Source organism: Puma concolor, chromosome D3 (assembly GCF_028749965.1).
Source record: "Puma concolor isolate L17-30 chromosome D3, mPumCon1.1.hap2, whole genome shotgun sequence".
NCBI classification, from domain to species: domain Eukaryota; kingdom Metazoa; phylum Chordata; class Mammalia; order Carnivora; family Felidae; genus Puma; species Puma concolor.
Genome location: NC_141678.1, coordinates 10,604,831 through 10,620,586, shown reverse-complemented (window position 1 = coordinate 10,620,586; position 15,756 = coordinate 10,604,831). Strand labels below are relative to the sequence as shown.

Sequence of the window (15,756 nt, the reverse complement as noted above, 5' to 3'; positions counted from 1 at the left end):
ATACAGCTAAACACAGTATAGGATTGTTACAAATCACTGGGGTCAGCTCGTAAGAGGGACAGATACAAGCTGGGAGGGATCATCTAGGCTCGGCAGGGCAGTGAAGAGACACTTAAGGCCGAAGGAAGGAGCACTGGATACTGTTCTGGGCACAAGTGCCAGTGCGCAGAAAGGCAGAAAGGTGGGCCGGACGCAGTGTGCATTTCCGAGGCAGGAAACAGTTCGCCGCTCACAAGGCGGTGGACCTTCCTACGCTCCTTTCCCGAGACCGCAGACCCATGACAGAGCACAGGGGACAGAGGGGACAGCTGATATTTCATCCTGATCTATTTCACCCAGCTGATCTGCTACAGCAATGCGACCGTCAGCCCCTCCACTCACTGGCCCTGTGAGGTTGGACAGGTCCCTGAAGCTCTCGGAGCCTCAGTTTCACTATCTGCGAAATAGGAAGAGTAGAAGCAGCTACTCCCAGGCCGAGCAGGAAGACTCAATGAGCACGTGCACGGAACACACTTAGAAAAGCGCCCGGCATAAAATAAGCAAGTATGGACTATTATTACTTCTGATGTGCGTACCACATAAATAATAATTCCTCCTGTGTGTTTAGGACTACCTCAGTTTACCATCCCCTCAGCTCCGTGCGGGAGGCAGTATTTGCTTCCCATTTTACAACAAGGAGTGGTGACACGGGGGGACCAAGCCACGCCACTGATCACGGCTGTTCGTCCACTTCTTCTGAGTGGGTGCGGTCTGTCCCCCTGACTCGGAGCCCCTGGGACGCCCCCAACCCCACAACACGTTAGATCCAGACACGTGTCCTTCCGCGCCTCCCTCCAGCTCACAACGGCCACCCCAGCTCTCCTCTGCTGCTCCACACACACCCAGGAGAAGTGCCACTGCGTGTGTGTGTGTGTGTGTGTGTGTCCCTAGGACTTCGGGTCCGAGTGGGAGAGGGACACAGCAGGCATTGTATAAATCACTGAAGGAATGGATGCAAGAGGAAATGTCTAGAAATATTTGAATTACGGTTAAAAAATTACTTCGAGAAGACACACAATAAAGAGTTTTGGAAACTAGTAAAACACACACACACACACACACACACACACACACACACATAAATGTAGAAGTGAGATGCTGGGTCGTATAATTCTGCTTGACTTATGGACCCACCAAACACTGAACATCTGAGCATTGTCGATGTAGTTGAATTGTACTCTTTAAAGTGGTTTAAATGAAAAAATGAAGTTTCAAACAGAGAGGGAGGCAAACCATAAGAGACTCGAATGAGGAGAACAAACTGAGGGTTGATGGGGGGGCTGGGGATGGGGGGGGAATGGGTGATGGGCACTGAGGAGGGCACTTGTTGGGATGAGCACTGGGCGTCGTATGTAACCGATGAATCATGGGAATCTACCCTCAAAACCAAGAGCACACTGTATACCCTGTATGTTAACTAACTTGACAATAAATTATGTGTGTATATATATATATATATATGTGTATATATATATATGTGATTTACATAAGTTATGTGTGTGTGTGTATATATATATATATATATAAGAGTGATTTACATGGCAACTTTGATGTTACGCTTTTCATCACAATAAAAAACACACAGCACCTTCTCTTTAGAAAGCGGAGGTCATTTTTTGAATTCAGCAACATAAACTTGTATCTTTATAACTTGATTGATACAGCTTATTAGGCTTGGCATATGGGGGGGGCTATTCTGATGTCCCCGGGGACGACACCCTGAAGTGACTTTCCCCCAAACATTCCTCCCCTAAGTGCCACCTACTTGCTTCGTCTGAATCGTAGCTGTTGGCTTCTTCCTCCTCGTCCTCCGGGGGCGGGGGCTGGCGGGCAGGGGCCACGGCGGGCTGGGGAGCCGCAGCAGCCGCTTGGGAATAGGGGCCCGGTGGGTGGCCCCCTCGGTCCTCCCTGGCTCCAGCTGCTGAGTAGCCCCCAGCTCCTCCTGTTCTGTCCTCCCGGGCTGGGGCGGTGGCCCCTGCGTAGCTGGGCTCACCAGGAGCCACCTCTGCAGAGGAGATGGGGAGAGGGCAGGAAAGAGGCAGCTGAGCCTCTGTGTCTGTGTCTGAGCCACTGTGGCAGCATCACCGTTAGTGATGAGTGCCTACTGTATACCGGGAGCTTGGCAAGCCTTGCACCAGAACTACCCTGGCCCGGCCACGGAGGATCACCATATCCAGTCGAGGGGGATGGGGCGGGGGGGGGGGGCTCATGATGTCATTCACCAATTCTCAGAATGTTGCCTTTGTCAAAACCACCTAGGGAAGCTTGCAAAAATGCAGGTTCCTGGGCCCCACCCAGACTGAGTAGGCAGTGCAATGGGGCCCGGGAGTCTATGTCTCATAACAAGTCCCAGGAGCTGATTCAGACGTGGGCAGAACAGACCTCAGGGGGGCACTGATCAGCGGTGTGGTTCTGCAGCCAGACAGCCTGTGTTTGAATCTCCGCTGTGTGACCTGGGGCAAGTTACTTAAAGTCTCTGAGCCTCAGTTTCCTCGTCTGTAAAGTGGGAATTATGACACTGAAGGCACTCAAAGAGTATCGGCTAATATTTTAAAAATTATCTACTACATGATAGGGGCACCTGGGTGGCTCAGGTCATGATCTCACAGCTCGTGAGATCATGTCCTGCATCGGGCTCTTCACTGAGAGAATGGAGCCTTCTCTCTCTCTCTCCCTCTCTTCCCCTTCCTTGCTCAGGCATGCACGCTCTCTCTTTCAAAATAAATAAATAAACTTACAAAAATATATAACCTACTACATGTATACTACTTAACACAGTACCTGCTGAGTTAGGAAGCAATGATTAAGCTGTAGCCATGGTAACCGAAGATGATGCATAACATCATATGCAAGAATCACGGTCACTTAGCATGACCTTAATCCACTCGAGGCCACGTGCTAGAGTTTTATGTGTATTCGTTTGTCTAATCCTCCCATCAATTCTGTGAGGTAAATCCTTGTATTATTCCCATTTTATTTTATTTTTTGTTTACTTATTTTCGAAAGGGAAAGAGACGGGGGGGGGGAGGGGCAGAGAGAGAGAGGGAGACACAGAATCCGAAGCAGGCTCCAGGCTCTGAGCTGTCGGCACAGAGCCTGACGCGGGGCTCGAACCCATGAACCATGAGATCATGACCTGAGCCGAAGTTGGACGCTCAACCGACTGAGCCACCCAGGCGCCCCAACTCTCTATCTGTTTTTAAGAGAGAGAAAGAGAAAGAGAAAGAGACAGAGCGAGCAGGGGAGGGGCAGAGAGAGAGGGAGCCACAGAATCTGAAGCAGGCTCCAGGCTCTGAGCTGTCAGCACAGAGCCTGATGCGGGGCTTGAACCCACGAACCATGAGATCATGACCTGAGCTGAAGTCGGGCACTTAACCCACTAAGCCACCCAGGCATCCCTCCCATTTTAGACATAAGGATATTGAGGCCCAGGGAAGGAAGTTAAGTGACTTGCCCAGGGTCACGTAGCTGGGAAGTGAAGGAGCCGGGATTTGAATTCAGGTTAGTCCGTGCTCTTAACCACTGTATGCTCTGTCCTTTTCTATTTAATCTTGGTAAGGAGTATCTAGAGTTTTGGAATCAGGGGGTCCCTTAGAGCTCATCCGATGGGTCTCTGGGCACAGCTGGGGAAGGTCTGGCAGCCCGGGCTCTCTCACAGGAGGTGGGAGGGCGTGGCCACTGGACAGGTATGGGAGGAGGGGGAACACTTGCCTGGTCTGTGATCTGGAAAGCGTCCTGCTGGCCCAGGGCTGGCTTTGCCGCCTCCTGGAGGCCCTGAATGGGGAAAAGAGAGAGGGGTGGAGCACAGGTGGCATGATTTCCCTGTTCTTCCCTCTCCCCCCTCATGTCGGGGGTGTGGACACAGGCCTGGGGGCAGCAGGCGATGAGAAGGAGCCTCCAGGGCTGCAGGAATGGCCCCACTGGGGACTCTGGGGTCAGAAAGGCCTGGGTTCAAGCCCCAATACTTCCTTCCTGGGTCTACACAATGAGGATGCCTGTACCTGCTTGTCATGTTTCACGGGCTGTTATGAGGTTGATGGACGAATGGAGTAAGGATTGCTTGTGAGGGGACGGGCAAGTTTATACCCGGAGTCCCCCACTGCTACAGGGCCATTACTGGTCCAGCGGAATTTTTGCAACTACATTTCCCAAAGCCTGGGATGGGGCGGGGGGAGAGCCGAGGGGGCATGAAAGATCATTCAACCACACAGGGAGAGAGTCGAGTCAGTTTCCACTGCCCTTCAATACCGACTCCATTGTGGAAATGTCTCATTCAGGTGCCACTTTGTCTCTACCTTTTGTGAATTTCCCTTCTGAGCAAAAAAGGGACAGAGCTCGGACTCAGAACCTTCCTCAGGCCAGCGTACTGAGAACCTCACTGCGTTGTTTAATTTTCATGACATTAATTTTTAGAACTACCTTCTGCAATGGGTTGAATTGTATTCCCCCAAAGGATGTTGAGGTTCTAGCCCCCAGTCCCTGGGAACGTGGCCTTATTTGGAAAGAGGTTTCTTTGCCGATGATCAAGTTAAGATCACGCTCTGTCTCTATCTCTCAGAAATGAATAAACATTAAAAAAAATGGAGCAAAATGTTAACAGCACCAATGAGGCATCGCTCCTATTGTTTCATGCAATCCGCATTTGTTTAGATTTTCCCATATGACTCGTCTCTTTGGCCACCAATTTTTCCTGAATCTCACACTACTGTTCTGGGAACCATGTGTCCCCAACATTCCCTTGAGAGAGGAGTTTGGAGATAGCGAGTTCTCTCAGTTGCATTTTTCAAGCGAACCAATTTGAGGAAAGATGCGAAGAAATGAGAGAGCAGGAGGCAGATGTATGAGGTAAGGACGGTGATGGAGAGTGACCCGACAACGAGGAGGGAAGGGGGCAGAGGCCGAGGCACTTCACGCAGGTAGGCTGCTTCTGTCCGGCCCCTGCTCCACCTGCCCGCCCAGAGGATTACTCATTCTGAGGGTTTGGCGGTGGCTGTGGCTTTGCACGAAGCCGGCAGGCTCTGCAAGCAAGGACGGGAGGTCCCAGGGTCACAGCTGGGTGACAGGTGGGGGTGGGGCGGCAGGTACCTGGCTGCCCGGGCTGTGGAGGGGCTGGGCTCTGCACGGAGGCGGGGGCCGGTCTGGAGGCCTGGACTGAGTTTGCTCGTCGCAAACCTGCAGGGGTAAGGAAAGGAGACAGCCTGTCATGTCACACACACACACACACACACACACACACAGTGGACACGGGAGGAACCTTGGGTCTGGTCAGCTGGCACGAGGTAATGCCTTCCGGCTTTGAACTGAGTGCAGGCTCCGATGCTCTCTGCTCCTCCAGACCCTCTCCTCCCCCTCCGGTGCCTTCTCTCTTTGCAACACTCAGATGCCCTGAACCAGGTCACAACAATGACACGGGTGTTGAAAAGGGAAGGATGTCACCTCCACCTGTGTGACCTTGCACAAGCGACCTATCCTCTCTGGGCCTCGGTCTCCTCGCCTGCGAAATGGGGATAAGAGTACTTACTTTTTAGGGTTGTGGTGGAGATGCTGTGACGCGATCCAGGCAACGTGCTCAGAACAGCACTTGGCACGGAGTAAACACCGAATATTATTATTATTATTATTGAATCTGGTCTCTATCTTCACATGGGCCTAGCTCTGCATCCCAGTTTCTTGTATAAGCTGTGTGACTTTAGGATGGTCATTCACCCTCTCTGCATCTCTGAGCTCTACCTACTGATAATAATGAGTTGTCATATATTTAATGCTTACCATGTTCCAGGGACTTCACATATAAGAGGTTGTTTAATCTCTATACCCCATGAGGTGGGCGCTGATTTACCTCCATTTTACAAATGGGGAAGCTAGGCACAGAGGGCTAACATCTCTTGCCGGGTTAATGGCAAAGCCAGGATTTGAACTCAGGCATTTGGTCTCCGGAGTCTGCCTGAGACCATGAGGTGCTACTGTCTCCTCCAGAGCTACTGGAGGATCAAATGGGATAATGTACACAGCAGGTCCTGACATCCAGAAGGCATGACATTCCTGGAAGAAAGTCCTTTCTCACTTCTCTGGGCTGGATCCCGCCTTTCCTGAACTCAGCCCTGTGTCACTGGAGAGATGCTTGAATGCTAATGACAGAAGGTGCTTTGCCACCGCTGGCTGGGGGCTGACCAGTCCCTCTGTCTTGTCCCCGGGTCCTGTAGTAGCACTGTGCTTTTGTTCATCTGGGTCCTTGTTCATTCCTTCATTCATTCACTCACTCATTCAACAAGTGTTCATTGTCTACGAACTGCCCATCCTGATGGACAAAAATCACCTTAATTCCTCCAGGAGCAGATGGCCCAGTCAGAGGAGGGAGGCAGACACTGAAATAATGAGTTTATAAAACAGCGATAACAGTGAACATCCACTGAGCGCTTCAAATGTGCCAGGCCGTGAGCCTCGCCTCAGGGAACCCTCACAACTTGACGCCATGCGTAGTGTTACGGTCCCCATTTGCGGTCAAGAAAAGGGAAGTTAAGTGTGCCCAAGGCCACGTATCTAGGAAGTGGCTAGGACCTCCGACCAGGTTCACCCGGCTCCGGAATCCCGTGAGTAATAATGCACACCGGCCCTCACGGCATGTCAGGCTCTGTTCTGAGATCTGAGGTTTTAGTTTACTTAATCCTTTAGAGCAACCTGAGATAAGAATGATTACCATTATCATTTCCATTTGATAATAAAGGAAAGCCCAGTGCCCCGATCTGTAAAATGGGAACACCCAGCTGGTAAGTGGTCGAGCTGGGATCTGACCCCACACAGTCTTTGATCTGGTATTTGTGCACTTGACATTGAACTGAAATGGCCATACAGGTAAAGAAGTAACATCACGGGGGACGGAGGTGAGGGGTGACCTCTGGCTGGGGGGATGGGGACGCTTCACAGTGAAGGTGGCCTTTGGATTTGGAGTTTGGGTTTTTCCAACCCAAACGGAGGTCGTCGATGCACAGGCGACCTCTGTAGCATAAAGCAAAGTCAGGATAACTCTGGTTTATTCCATGGCATTAACTCCAGGTCCCAGATCTGGAGAGAAAGGGGCCCTGGGAGGCATCGGGATTACTGAATGGAAGATGCGGAGGTCAGCTGATTCTTGTCAAGGATCTGGGGCCCGAGTGGCAAGTTGTTCTCAGCGCTCCTGGTGGGACCCCCTCTTGGGCTTAGGCTCGTCACTGAGGGCTCCCGGCATGACGGAACCTTTTCTTACACAGCAAGGGCAGCTGGGCTACAGATCAGGAACGGTCGCAACCATCCCTTCCTCCGATGGCACAAAAGGGTGGCACAGACATGTCTGTGTTTTGGAGCAGCAGACCCCTCTGACCGACCTCAGTGCCACTAGGTAGGATTTGCATTGCCATAGCTATGAGATGTGTGGATAATATAAAAATTGCAAGACACTGGCCCTTTCTCTGCTCAGGATCCTTCTGCGGCTCCCTGACACCCTCGGGAAAAAGTCCAAACTCTTTTATCTGACTTTTCAGGCTCTCAAACAATGGTTCTCAAACTTCAGCATTCACTGAAATCACATGAAGAGTTTGCTTAAGAAGTGCAGCTTCTGGATCCCGGTCCCAGAAATTCTGATTTCGTAGGTCTGAAATGCGGCAGAGGAACCAGTGTTTTTAACACTCACCTAAGGTGCCTGGATCTGCCGACCGCCTGTCTTCTGCTGCTCTCTCAGGGAGAGGGATTCTGGCTACAACACGCTTTAGATGGTGACAAGCACTGAGTAGAGCTGTGTGTCAGAACTCTGGGGACTCAGAGGAGGGAGCAATGAACTCTTCTCAAGGTGAAGCAGGGCGGATGCTACAAGTTTCACAGACGAAGGGACATTACACTGACTCGAGGGACAGGGGATCCAAATCTGGCTCAGGAATACTGTGTGACTGCCTTTTCCCTCAACAGGCAACATAATACACGGGCTAAAAGCGCAGTCTTCAATATACAAAAGTTAGCTACAAATAGATCAAAGACCTAACTGTAAGAGCTAAAGCTAAAACCACAAAAGTCTTAAAAGAGCATATTCAGGGAAAATGTCACGACATTGGCTTTGGAGCGACTGTTTGAATATGGCACGCAAAGCGCAGAGAACAAAAGAAAATGAGAAAAATTGGACTTCATCGAAATTAAAAACTTCTGTGCATCAAAGGACCCTATCAATGGGGTGAAAAGGCAACCCACAGAATGGGAGAAAATATCTGCGGATCATAGATCTGACAAGGGATTAATATCCAGAATATATAAAGAACTCCCGTAAGTCAACAATAATAAAACAAACATCCCAAATGAAAAGTGGGCAAAGGACTGGAAGAGACATTTCTCCAAAGAAAATATATGAACAGCCAATGAGCACATGCAAAGATGCTCAATGTCACGAATCATCAGGGCGATGCAAATCAAAAACATGAGATATTGCTTCACACGCATTAGGATGGTTACACACACATACTATATATATACGTATATATATACGTATATATATATATACACGTATATATCCTACATATACAGACACACATGTATGTATATATAAGCGTTGGTGAAGACGTGGATTAACTGGAACCCTTGTATATTTCTGGTAAGACTGTAAAAATGGTGAGCCCACTGTAGAACACAGTATGGTGGTTCCTGAAAAATTTAAGCATAAATTTACCATATGATCTATCTATTCCACTTCTATACATATATATATATATATATATATATATATATATATATATATATATATATACACACATATATACACCCCAAAATTAAGAGCAGGAACTCAAATCGATACTTGTACACCAATGTTCATTATGCACAACAGCCAAAAGGTGGAAACAGCCCAAATGTCCATCAACGGATGAATGGATAAACAAAATGTCTACCCACAAAAGGCCACATACTGTGTAATTCCATTTATATGAAATGTCAAGAATAAGCAGATCCATAGTGGTCAGTGGATTCCAGGGGCTGGGAGGGAAGATGGAATGGGGAATTAGCGTTTAATGGGTACAAGGTTTGTTTGAGATGATGAAATCGTTCTGGAGATGGTTAGTGGTGATGGTTGCATGACAATGGGAATGTACTTGGGGCCCCTGAACTATATACTTCGAAGTACTTGAGACGGCAAATTTAATATTAGTGTATATTTTTTACCACCATTAAAAAAGATTTTTTTAAAAGCATCGTCAATAAAAACTTCACCTCTGGAAGGGGAAAAACAAGAAGCCCAGGCTTTAATGTCAGACAGACACGGGTTTCATTTCCATCTGAACCAATTGACAGCTGTGTGACTTAGGGCAAACGACATCAATTTTCTGCGCCCAGTTTCTCCATCTGTTAAATGGGAATAATAGGAATCTTCGCAAAAGGATTTGGGGGTATGACAAGGATCAAATGAGATGATGTATGTGAAGAGCTCGGGACAATGTCTGGCACATGGTAAGCACTCAACAAATATTCCATGATGTTGTAGACCTGAGAAATTCTTCTTTTTCTGTGAATCTGAACCATAGGTTCACTAGGGGGTGTGCACAGTGGATTAAGCACAAGGTATGTGCCCAGCTCTCCTGCCAAGAAGAAGAGGGACTAAGGGCCTAAGCTATACACCCACTATTCAGGAAGAGAAGCCAGAGGTCAACATGGGACCTAAATATTCAGCCCATCTAACCTGGGACCTGGTCCAAAAGTCCAAGTCCAGGAATCAAGGATTCCCACCATCATGCACTCTCGCCAAATAAATCCACTTTGAGTGCAGCTGGAGGTGCTGGGACCCAATGAGATGAGAAGCGTCCTGGCCGTGCTGACCTACCCCATCCTCGTGGACAGCAGAGGACACCGGCCAAGAGAAGAAAGAACTTGGGTGGGTCTGTGAGAGGGAAGCTTCCCTACTGTACTCAAAAGTACGTTGCATTTTCCTTAGGGCTTCCAGGGAGGAGGGCAAAAAACCCACATTGTCCTTACATTTGGCGTTAGAGCAGGAAAGGGATATAACCCAAAGTATGGATGTGCAGGGTAAGAATTGTTTCTGAGCTCTGTCTTTCCTCTACCATAGACTAGAACCAGCATCTAGAACAGAGCGTGGCACACAGTAGATACTCAACAGATACTGAACGAATAAATGAATTAAAACATTGTCCTCCCCGCCCCCCCCCAACTCCTTTTGATTCTCCTCTTCCAGGAAGCCCATCTAGATTTGCCCATGTCTCCTACCAGCTGGGCTCCGGCTGGAGTCAGCGGCAGCCCCACCGTGGCCATGGTCCCAGCTCTCTGAGTCCCGGCTGGATGAGCTCATGCGTGCCTCAGAGGCCCTGCGCACAGGAGGCCCATAGCTTCCTCGCCCGGGGGCAGAGGCCAGGTCAGGACCTGGAGGGAAAAGCATGTATTAAATGGAGAAAGGGCAAGAGAGGGATGGGATAAAGTAGAAGACAGGGTGGGCAGGACCTACCTGTCTTCTGACCTGGGCCCCTCCGGTCTTCCGTGTCACCTGGAGAGAGACAGAGATGAAGAGAACTTGTTTTATGGTTTCTGGAGAGCTGCCACTTAAGGAACACCCAAAGGGGCCCATCGCCACCCCTAGGAACTTTTAAAAAGTGAACTGAAAGTCTCTTCTCCTTTCTTCCCCTGTGGTGTAGCTCCCGTTTACAATCTCACATGATTTCCTTGGCATGCACACGCACATGTGAGCACACACAGGCTTTCAAAAGAGCAAACTGGGATCCTCGGTCAATGATCACACAAACTGTTCTAGAATGTGCTCAGTTGATTTGATTTTCCCCAGGACCCACGCACCGAGCATGCTCCAACCTCAAGTCCTTTTGCACATCACATTCTCAAACGTTCCATGAGCCCTCTCTACGCTTCTCTCCAAACACCGTCTCCGTAGACAGCCCTTCTGTGGCCACTCCATCCAACACAGACCCTCCTGCCACGTCTGTCCCCCTCACCCGCTTCATTTTGCCTCTGGCTGTCATCACCACTGATATTCTATTATATCTGCATATGCTCTCTGTCGAGTATCTGTTTGCCCCAGTAGAATTTTAGCTGTGCGAGGACAAGGATTTTGTCTGTTCCATTTATCACTGTGTTCCTAGGGCACAGAACAGAGCCTGGAACTCGTTGGGCATTCAGTAAATATTTGTTAAAAGAATATTGTAAGCTCCTATCATGGGCATAATTCAAAATCTATCATACACATTTACATCATTGGATTCTAAAAGACGCCTAACGGGGCGCCTGGGTGGCGCAGTCGGTTAAGCGTCCGACTTCAGCCAGGTCACGATCTCGCGGTCCGTGAGTTTGAGCCCCGCGTCGGGCTCTGGGCTGATGGCTCGGAGCCTGGAGCCTGTTTCCGATTCTGTGTCTCCCTCTCTCTCTGCCCCTCCCCCGTTCATGCTCTGTCTCTCTCTGTCCCAAAAATAAATAAAAAACGTTGAAAAAAAAATAAAAAAAATAAATAAAAAAAAATAAAAGACGCCTAACATAGCATGGTATGGCTAGATCATAATCCATTAGACAATCCCATTAATGAACATTTGGGTTTCTCCAGTGGTTCTGCGATAGAAAATGGCACATAGAAAGTGATACAATAAATATACTTACACATATATCTTTTTATATTGGTCCTTTTAAACCTTTTTAAATATTTATTTGTTTTTGAGAGAGAGAGAGCACAAGCTGGGGAGGGGCAGAGAGAAAAAGAGACACAGAATCTGAAGCAGGCTCCAGGCCCAGAGCTGTCGGCATAGAGCTGGGCGTGGGGCTCGAACTCACAAACAGTGAGGTCATGACCTGAGCCAAATTCAGATGCGTAACCGACTGAGCCACTCAGGCGCCCCTATATTGGTCCTTTTATTGCTGTTAAATATATTCCCAGATAGGGATTGCTGGATCAAATGGTATATACACTTCAAATTTTAATAAATTCTGCCATAATACTTTCCAGTAGGCTGGAGGTGACTTATAGTCCTACCAATGGTTTATAGGGTATTCATTTCCGCCACATTCATCAGCACTGGATGTTATTACCAATAATTTTTTAGGTGGCACTGTGCAACGCTGGTGATGTTACTTCTTTCTAGCGACGTGAGTGGGTGTCACATCGACCATAGTCTTGGAGTTAATGCTTTGTCCAGAGTTTATGTGATAAGCTAATTCATACTATTTATGTGCGTATGCGTCTGTGTCTACGTGATTAACGTGATATAACATTGGCCAACATTTACAAAGCGCCACATCGTGCAAAGCACTTCCCATGTAGTATCTCATGTAACCTTCAAAATAACCCGGTGAGTTATTCAGCCCTTTTCATAGGTGAGGAAAGAGTCTCAGAGGGCCAGGCGACTTGCCCAAGCTCACGCAGCTGGTAAGTAGCAGAGAAATGAGATTCAGGTCCTCCTGGTCTCAGATGTCCCAGATCTTGACAGTTATGCCATGTAGTCTTCTCAGCCTACAGGGAATAGTGCTTAACCAGGAAGAAGGAAGTCTTGGGGGTGAGTGTGGGGGCTCCTCGGGGATGCGCTGTATATTGAGAATTTGGTATTTCTCTGCCAAGGAGCAGAAATTGCTCATGTCATGTCAGGAGGAAAACATCTCGTGAATGCCATGTGGGTGCCAGGCACGACCCTGGGTACCTTGAGAAGTCATCTTACAGGAGGCATAGTTGGACATTTGAACTTTTGAGACCTTCAACTATAACTTTCCTTTCAGAAACACTGCCTGCGCTCAACTCCAGAACCGTCATTCAGACCAGATTTTATCATTTTGTGTTAGCTGAAATTATTACAGGGGCCTCATCTGGTCGGACCTAATGGTCTCACTCAATTATGATATGTTTTGATAGCAGTGGCTTCTTTTCTTTTAACTTTTTTTTTGCCTCTCCCTTTTATCATCATTTTACTAATTAATCATAATACTTGGGTAATAGGGATAATATCCACAGTCATGGTACTTTTCTTTTATGAATTCCCCTTTTGCTCAACTTTCACTTTTAATTAGTACAATTTCAGATATGCTGATGGCTGATAGCAGAAGTATCAGGGACAAGAAAGGCCTTCTCAGCAAATCCCCCTCGGGCTCCAGTGTGCATTTTGGTGACAGAAGTCTCTCAGCTTCTAGTTTTAATTCCCACCTCTGTTGTACCTCTAAACACTCCATCAGGGATGACAGCGAAAGCTTTTGGCAGCCTGACATTGCTGGAGACTTCCTTGTTCTACCCTCTTTTTAAAAACCGTTTTAAATTCCACTATTATACAATAGTATTATTGTGTAACACTATACGATACAGTGTCATGTTAGTTTTAGGTGTACGATAGTGAGTCAACACTTCCATACAACACCCACTGTGCGTCATGACAAATGCTCTCCTTAATCCCCATCGCTTCTTTCACCCATCCCCCCACCCTCTCTCCTCTGGTAACCATCAGTTTGTTCTCTATAATTAGGAGTCTGTTTCTTGGTTTCTCTCTCTCTCTCTCTCCCTTTGCTCATTTGTTCTGTTTCTTAAACTCCACATATGAGTGAAATCATATGGCATTTGTCTTTTTCTGACTGACTTATTTAGTTCTGCATTATACTCTCCAGCTCCGTCCGTGTCATTACAAATGGAAAGATTTCATTCTTTTTTATGGCTGGGTAATATCCCTGTGTGTGTGTGTGTGTGTGTGTGTGTGTGTGTGTGTGTGTGTATCTCACATCTTCTTTATCCATCATCAATCTATGGACACTTGGGCTGCTTTCATATCTTGCTTATTGTAAATAGTGCTACTATAAACACAGGGGTGAATGTATCCCTTTGAATTAGTGTTTTTGTATTCTTTGGGTAAATACCCAGTAGCGCCACTGCTGAATCATAGGGTAGTTCTATTTTTAAATTTTGAGGACACTCCATACGGTTTTCTACACGGGCTCGCTATGCTACCCTCTTGACAAAGGTTCATGGTGAGTTGTGCAGTGGACATAGGGGTCCTAAATCCAGAGGCTGGCTGTCCACCAACTGGGTGGAAACACAGTCATGATGTCAGGTCATCCTCTAGGTAGACCAGTTAGCCAAGACCTGTCCGTGGTCCTGAAAGGAGAAGCTGTTTTGTTGTACCTCGGGTTGGAGCCCGGGCAGCATGCTTGGGCTCAGGAGTGACCTGCTCAGGGACAGCAGGCTCACTGACAGGCTCCTGGGGCTTGGTCTTCCTTATAGGCATAGGCTGTGGGAGGACCTGTTTGGGGAATCCCTTGAAGAACCACGCTCCAGAACGCTTCCACACCTGGGGGAGGACAGGGAGAGGATGAAGACATGGCAACCATGCACTATCAGCCCTGCCTTCATGAGTTCCAGTTTTTACCTTTACTCCCTGCACTCAGCACACCGACACACCACATAGCCTGTCACAACTCCTCTTTGATTCACACAACAACCCCAAACACTCCGTAGAGAGGGCCTGAGTACACCCATCTCCTGGATGGGGAAATTTGAGGATCAGAAAGGTGATGAACTAGTATAAGGTCACACAGCACCTGCCACCTCTTACACGTGGTGAGCTCCCTACGTCGAGGAAGAGTCAAGTCACAGAAGCGGGAGATGAGAAAAGAACTTCATTCAAACACTCACTGAACAGTCCTGCCAGTGTTCACAGCTGAGCTGGTTCCTTGTTACCAATCCCATAAGACCTACACCTAACCAGGCTCCCCAGCCCTCAATGGCCACCCTGCTTCCCGGCTGGCAGTGAGGAGGGGGGGGGGATTGGACAAATAGGGACGGTGACCGGTCCACTCACCTCTCTCTGCTCGATGCAGATTTTACAGAGCCACACGGAATGCGGGCGGTTATTGGAGGTCTCCACCCCACACTTAGTGCAGACGTTCTGGGGACAAAACATAGCCCAGTGCACACTCACATACGCCAGGCTCCGAGCTGCCAGTGATCGGGGCCAAGGGGCTGGGAGGCAACAGAGCCCCTCTCTCTCTTGGTGGATAGAAAGAGCTGGAACTCCCCATTTCTCACCTCCCTCTCATGACCAAGGCCAGCTAGGATTAAAGTTCCAATCTGAGTTTCGATTTCCAATAATGAGAACTGGAGTCATCCTCCAGCACTGGATGAGTATATTCTCTGGAATTTTCCAAGAGTCCTTGTGGGGTCTGAATTTTTGGCATCCATATGGGGGAGATCACTGACATGATTTTTAAAGAGGAAAGCCACATATTTTTTCTCTCTTTCCCTTTTGTTTTTTTTTTTCTTTCTCTCTTTCTCTCTCTCTCTCTCTCCTTCCCTTTTCTTCCTTCCTTCCTTCCTTCCTTCCTTCCTTCCTTCCTTCCTTCCTTCCTTCCTTCCCACATGAATCTGACATTACCTAGATTATGGCTGCAGGTTCAGCTCCTTGAAGAGAAGGAAGTTACCTGTGCAAATGCCATGACTGTGATGGAACATTATACTTTTGGCTGAGTTTCCTGGCAGTCAAGACAAAACGGAAAACTGAATAGATCACAGAATTTTTACTATGTGGCTGACTGCAGAAGACAAGTTTTGGGGCATAAACTTTCCCCAATACCGCATTCTAAATGCTAAGTGGGACCCCAAGCAGGAGATGCCAAGTGACATTCTGGATGTCCCCAGCTCACATGTTCCCCTGAATTCCTTTCCGGGGAATTCAGGCAGACCCAAGGACAGGTATATCTGTGTCCTGGAACTGTCACGTGCAGACAGCTTGA

At 48.1% G+C, this 15,756-nt stretch overlaps 1 protein-coding gene across 1 annotated transcript in view; it reads right to left on the bottom strand.

Moving 5' to 3' along the window:
- Nucleotides 1-15,756, bottom strand: part of RPH3A (rabphilin 3A) — a 278,986-nt gene that overhangs the window by 23,351 nt on the left and 239,879 nt on the right. The window contains exons 5-11 of the mRNA XM_086681737.1: nt 14,826-14,912; nt 14,150-14,315; nt 10,505-10,543; nt 10,270-10,422; nt 5,125-5,211; nt 3,751-3,813; nt 1,805-2,044 (exon numbers count right to left, since the gene is read on the bottom strand). Coding sequence (XP_086537863.1) covers nt 1,805-2,044; nt 3,751-3,813; nt 5,125-5,211; nt 10,270-10,422; nt 10,505-10,543; nt 14,150-14,315; nt 14,826-14,912 — 835 coding nt within the window. The remainder of the gene's footprint in view (nt 1-1,804; nt 2,045-3,750; nt 3,814-5,124; nt 5,212-10,269; nt 10,423-10,504; nt 10,544-14,149; nt 14,316-14,825; nt 14,913-15,756) is intronic.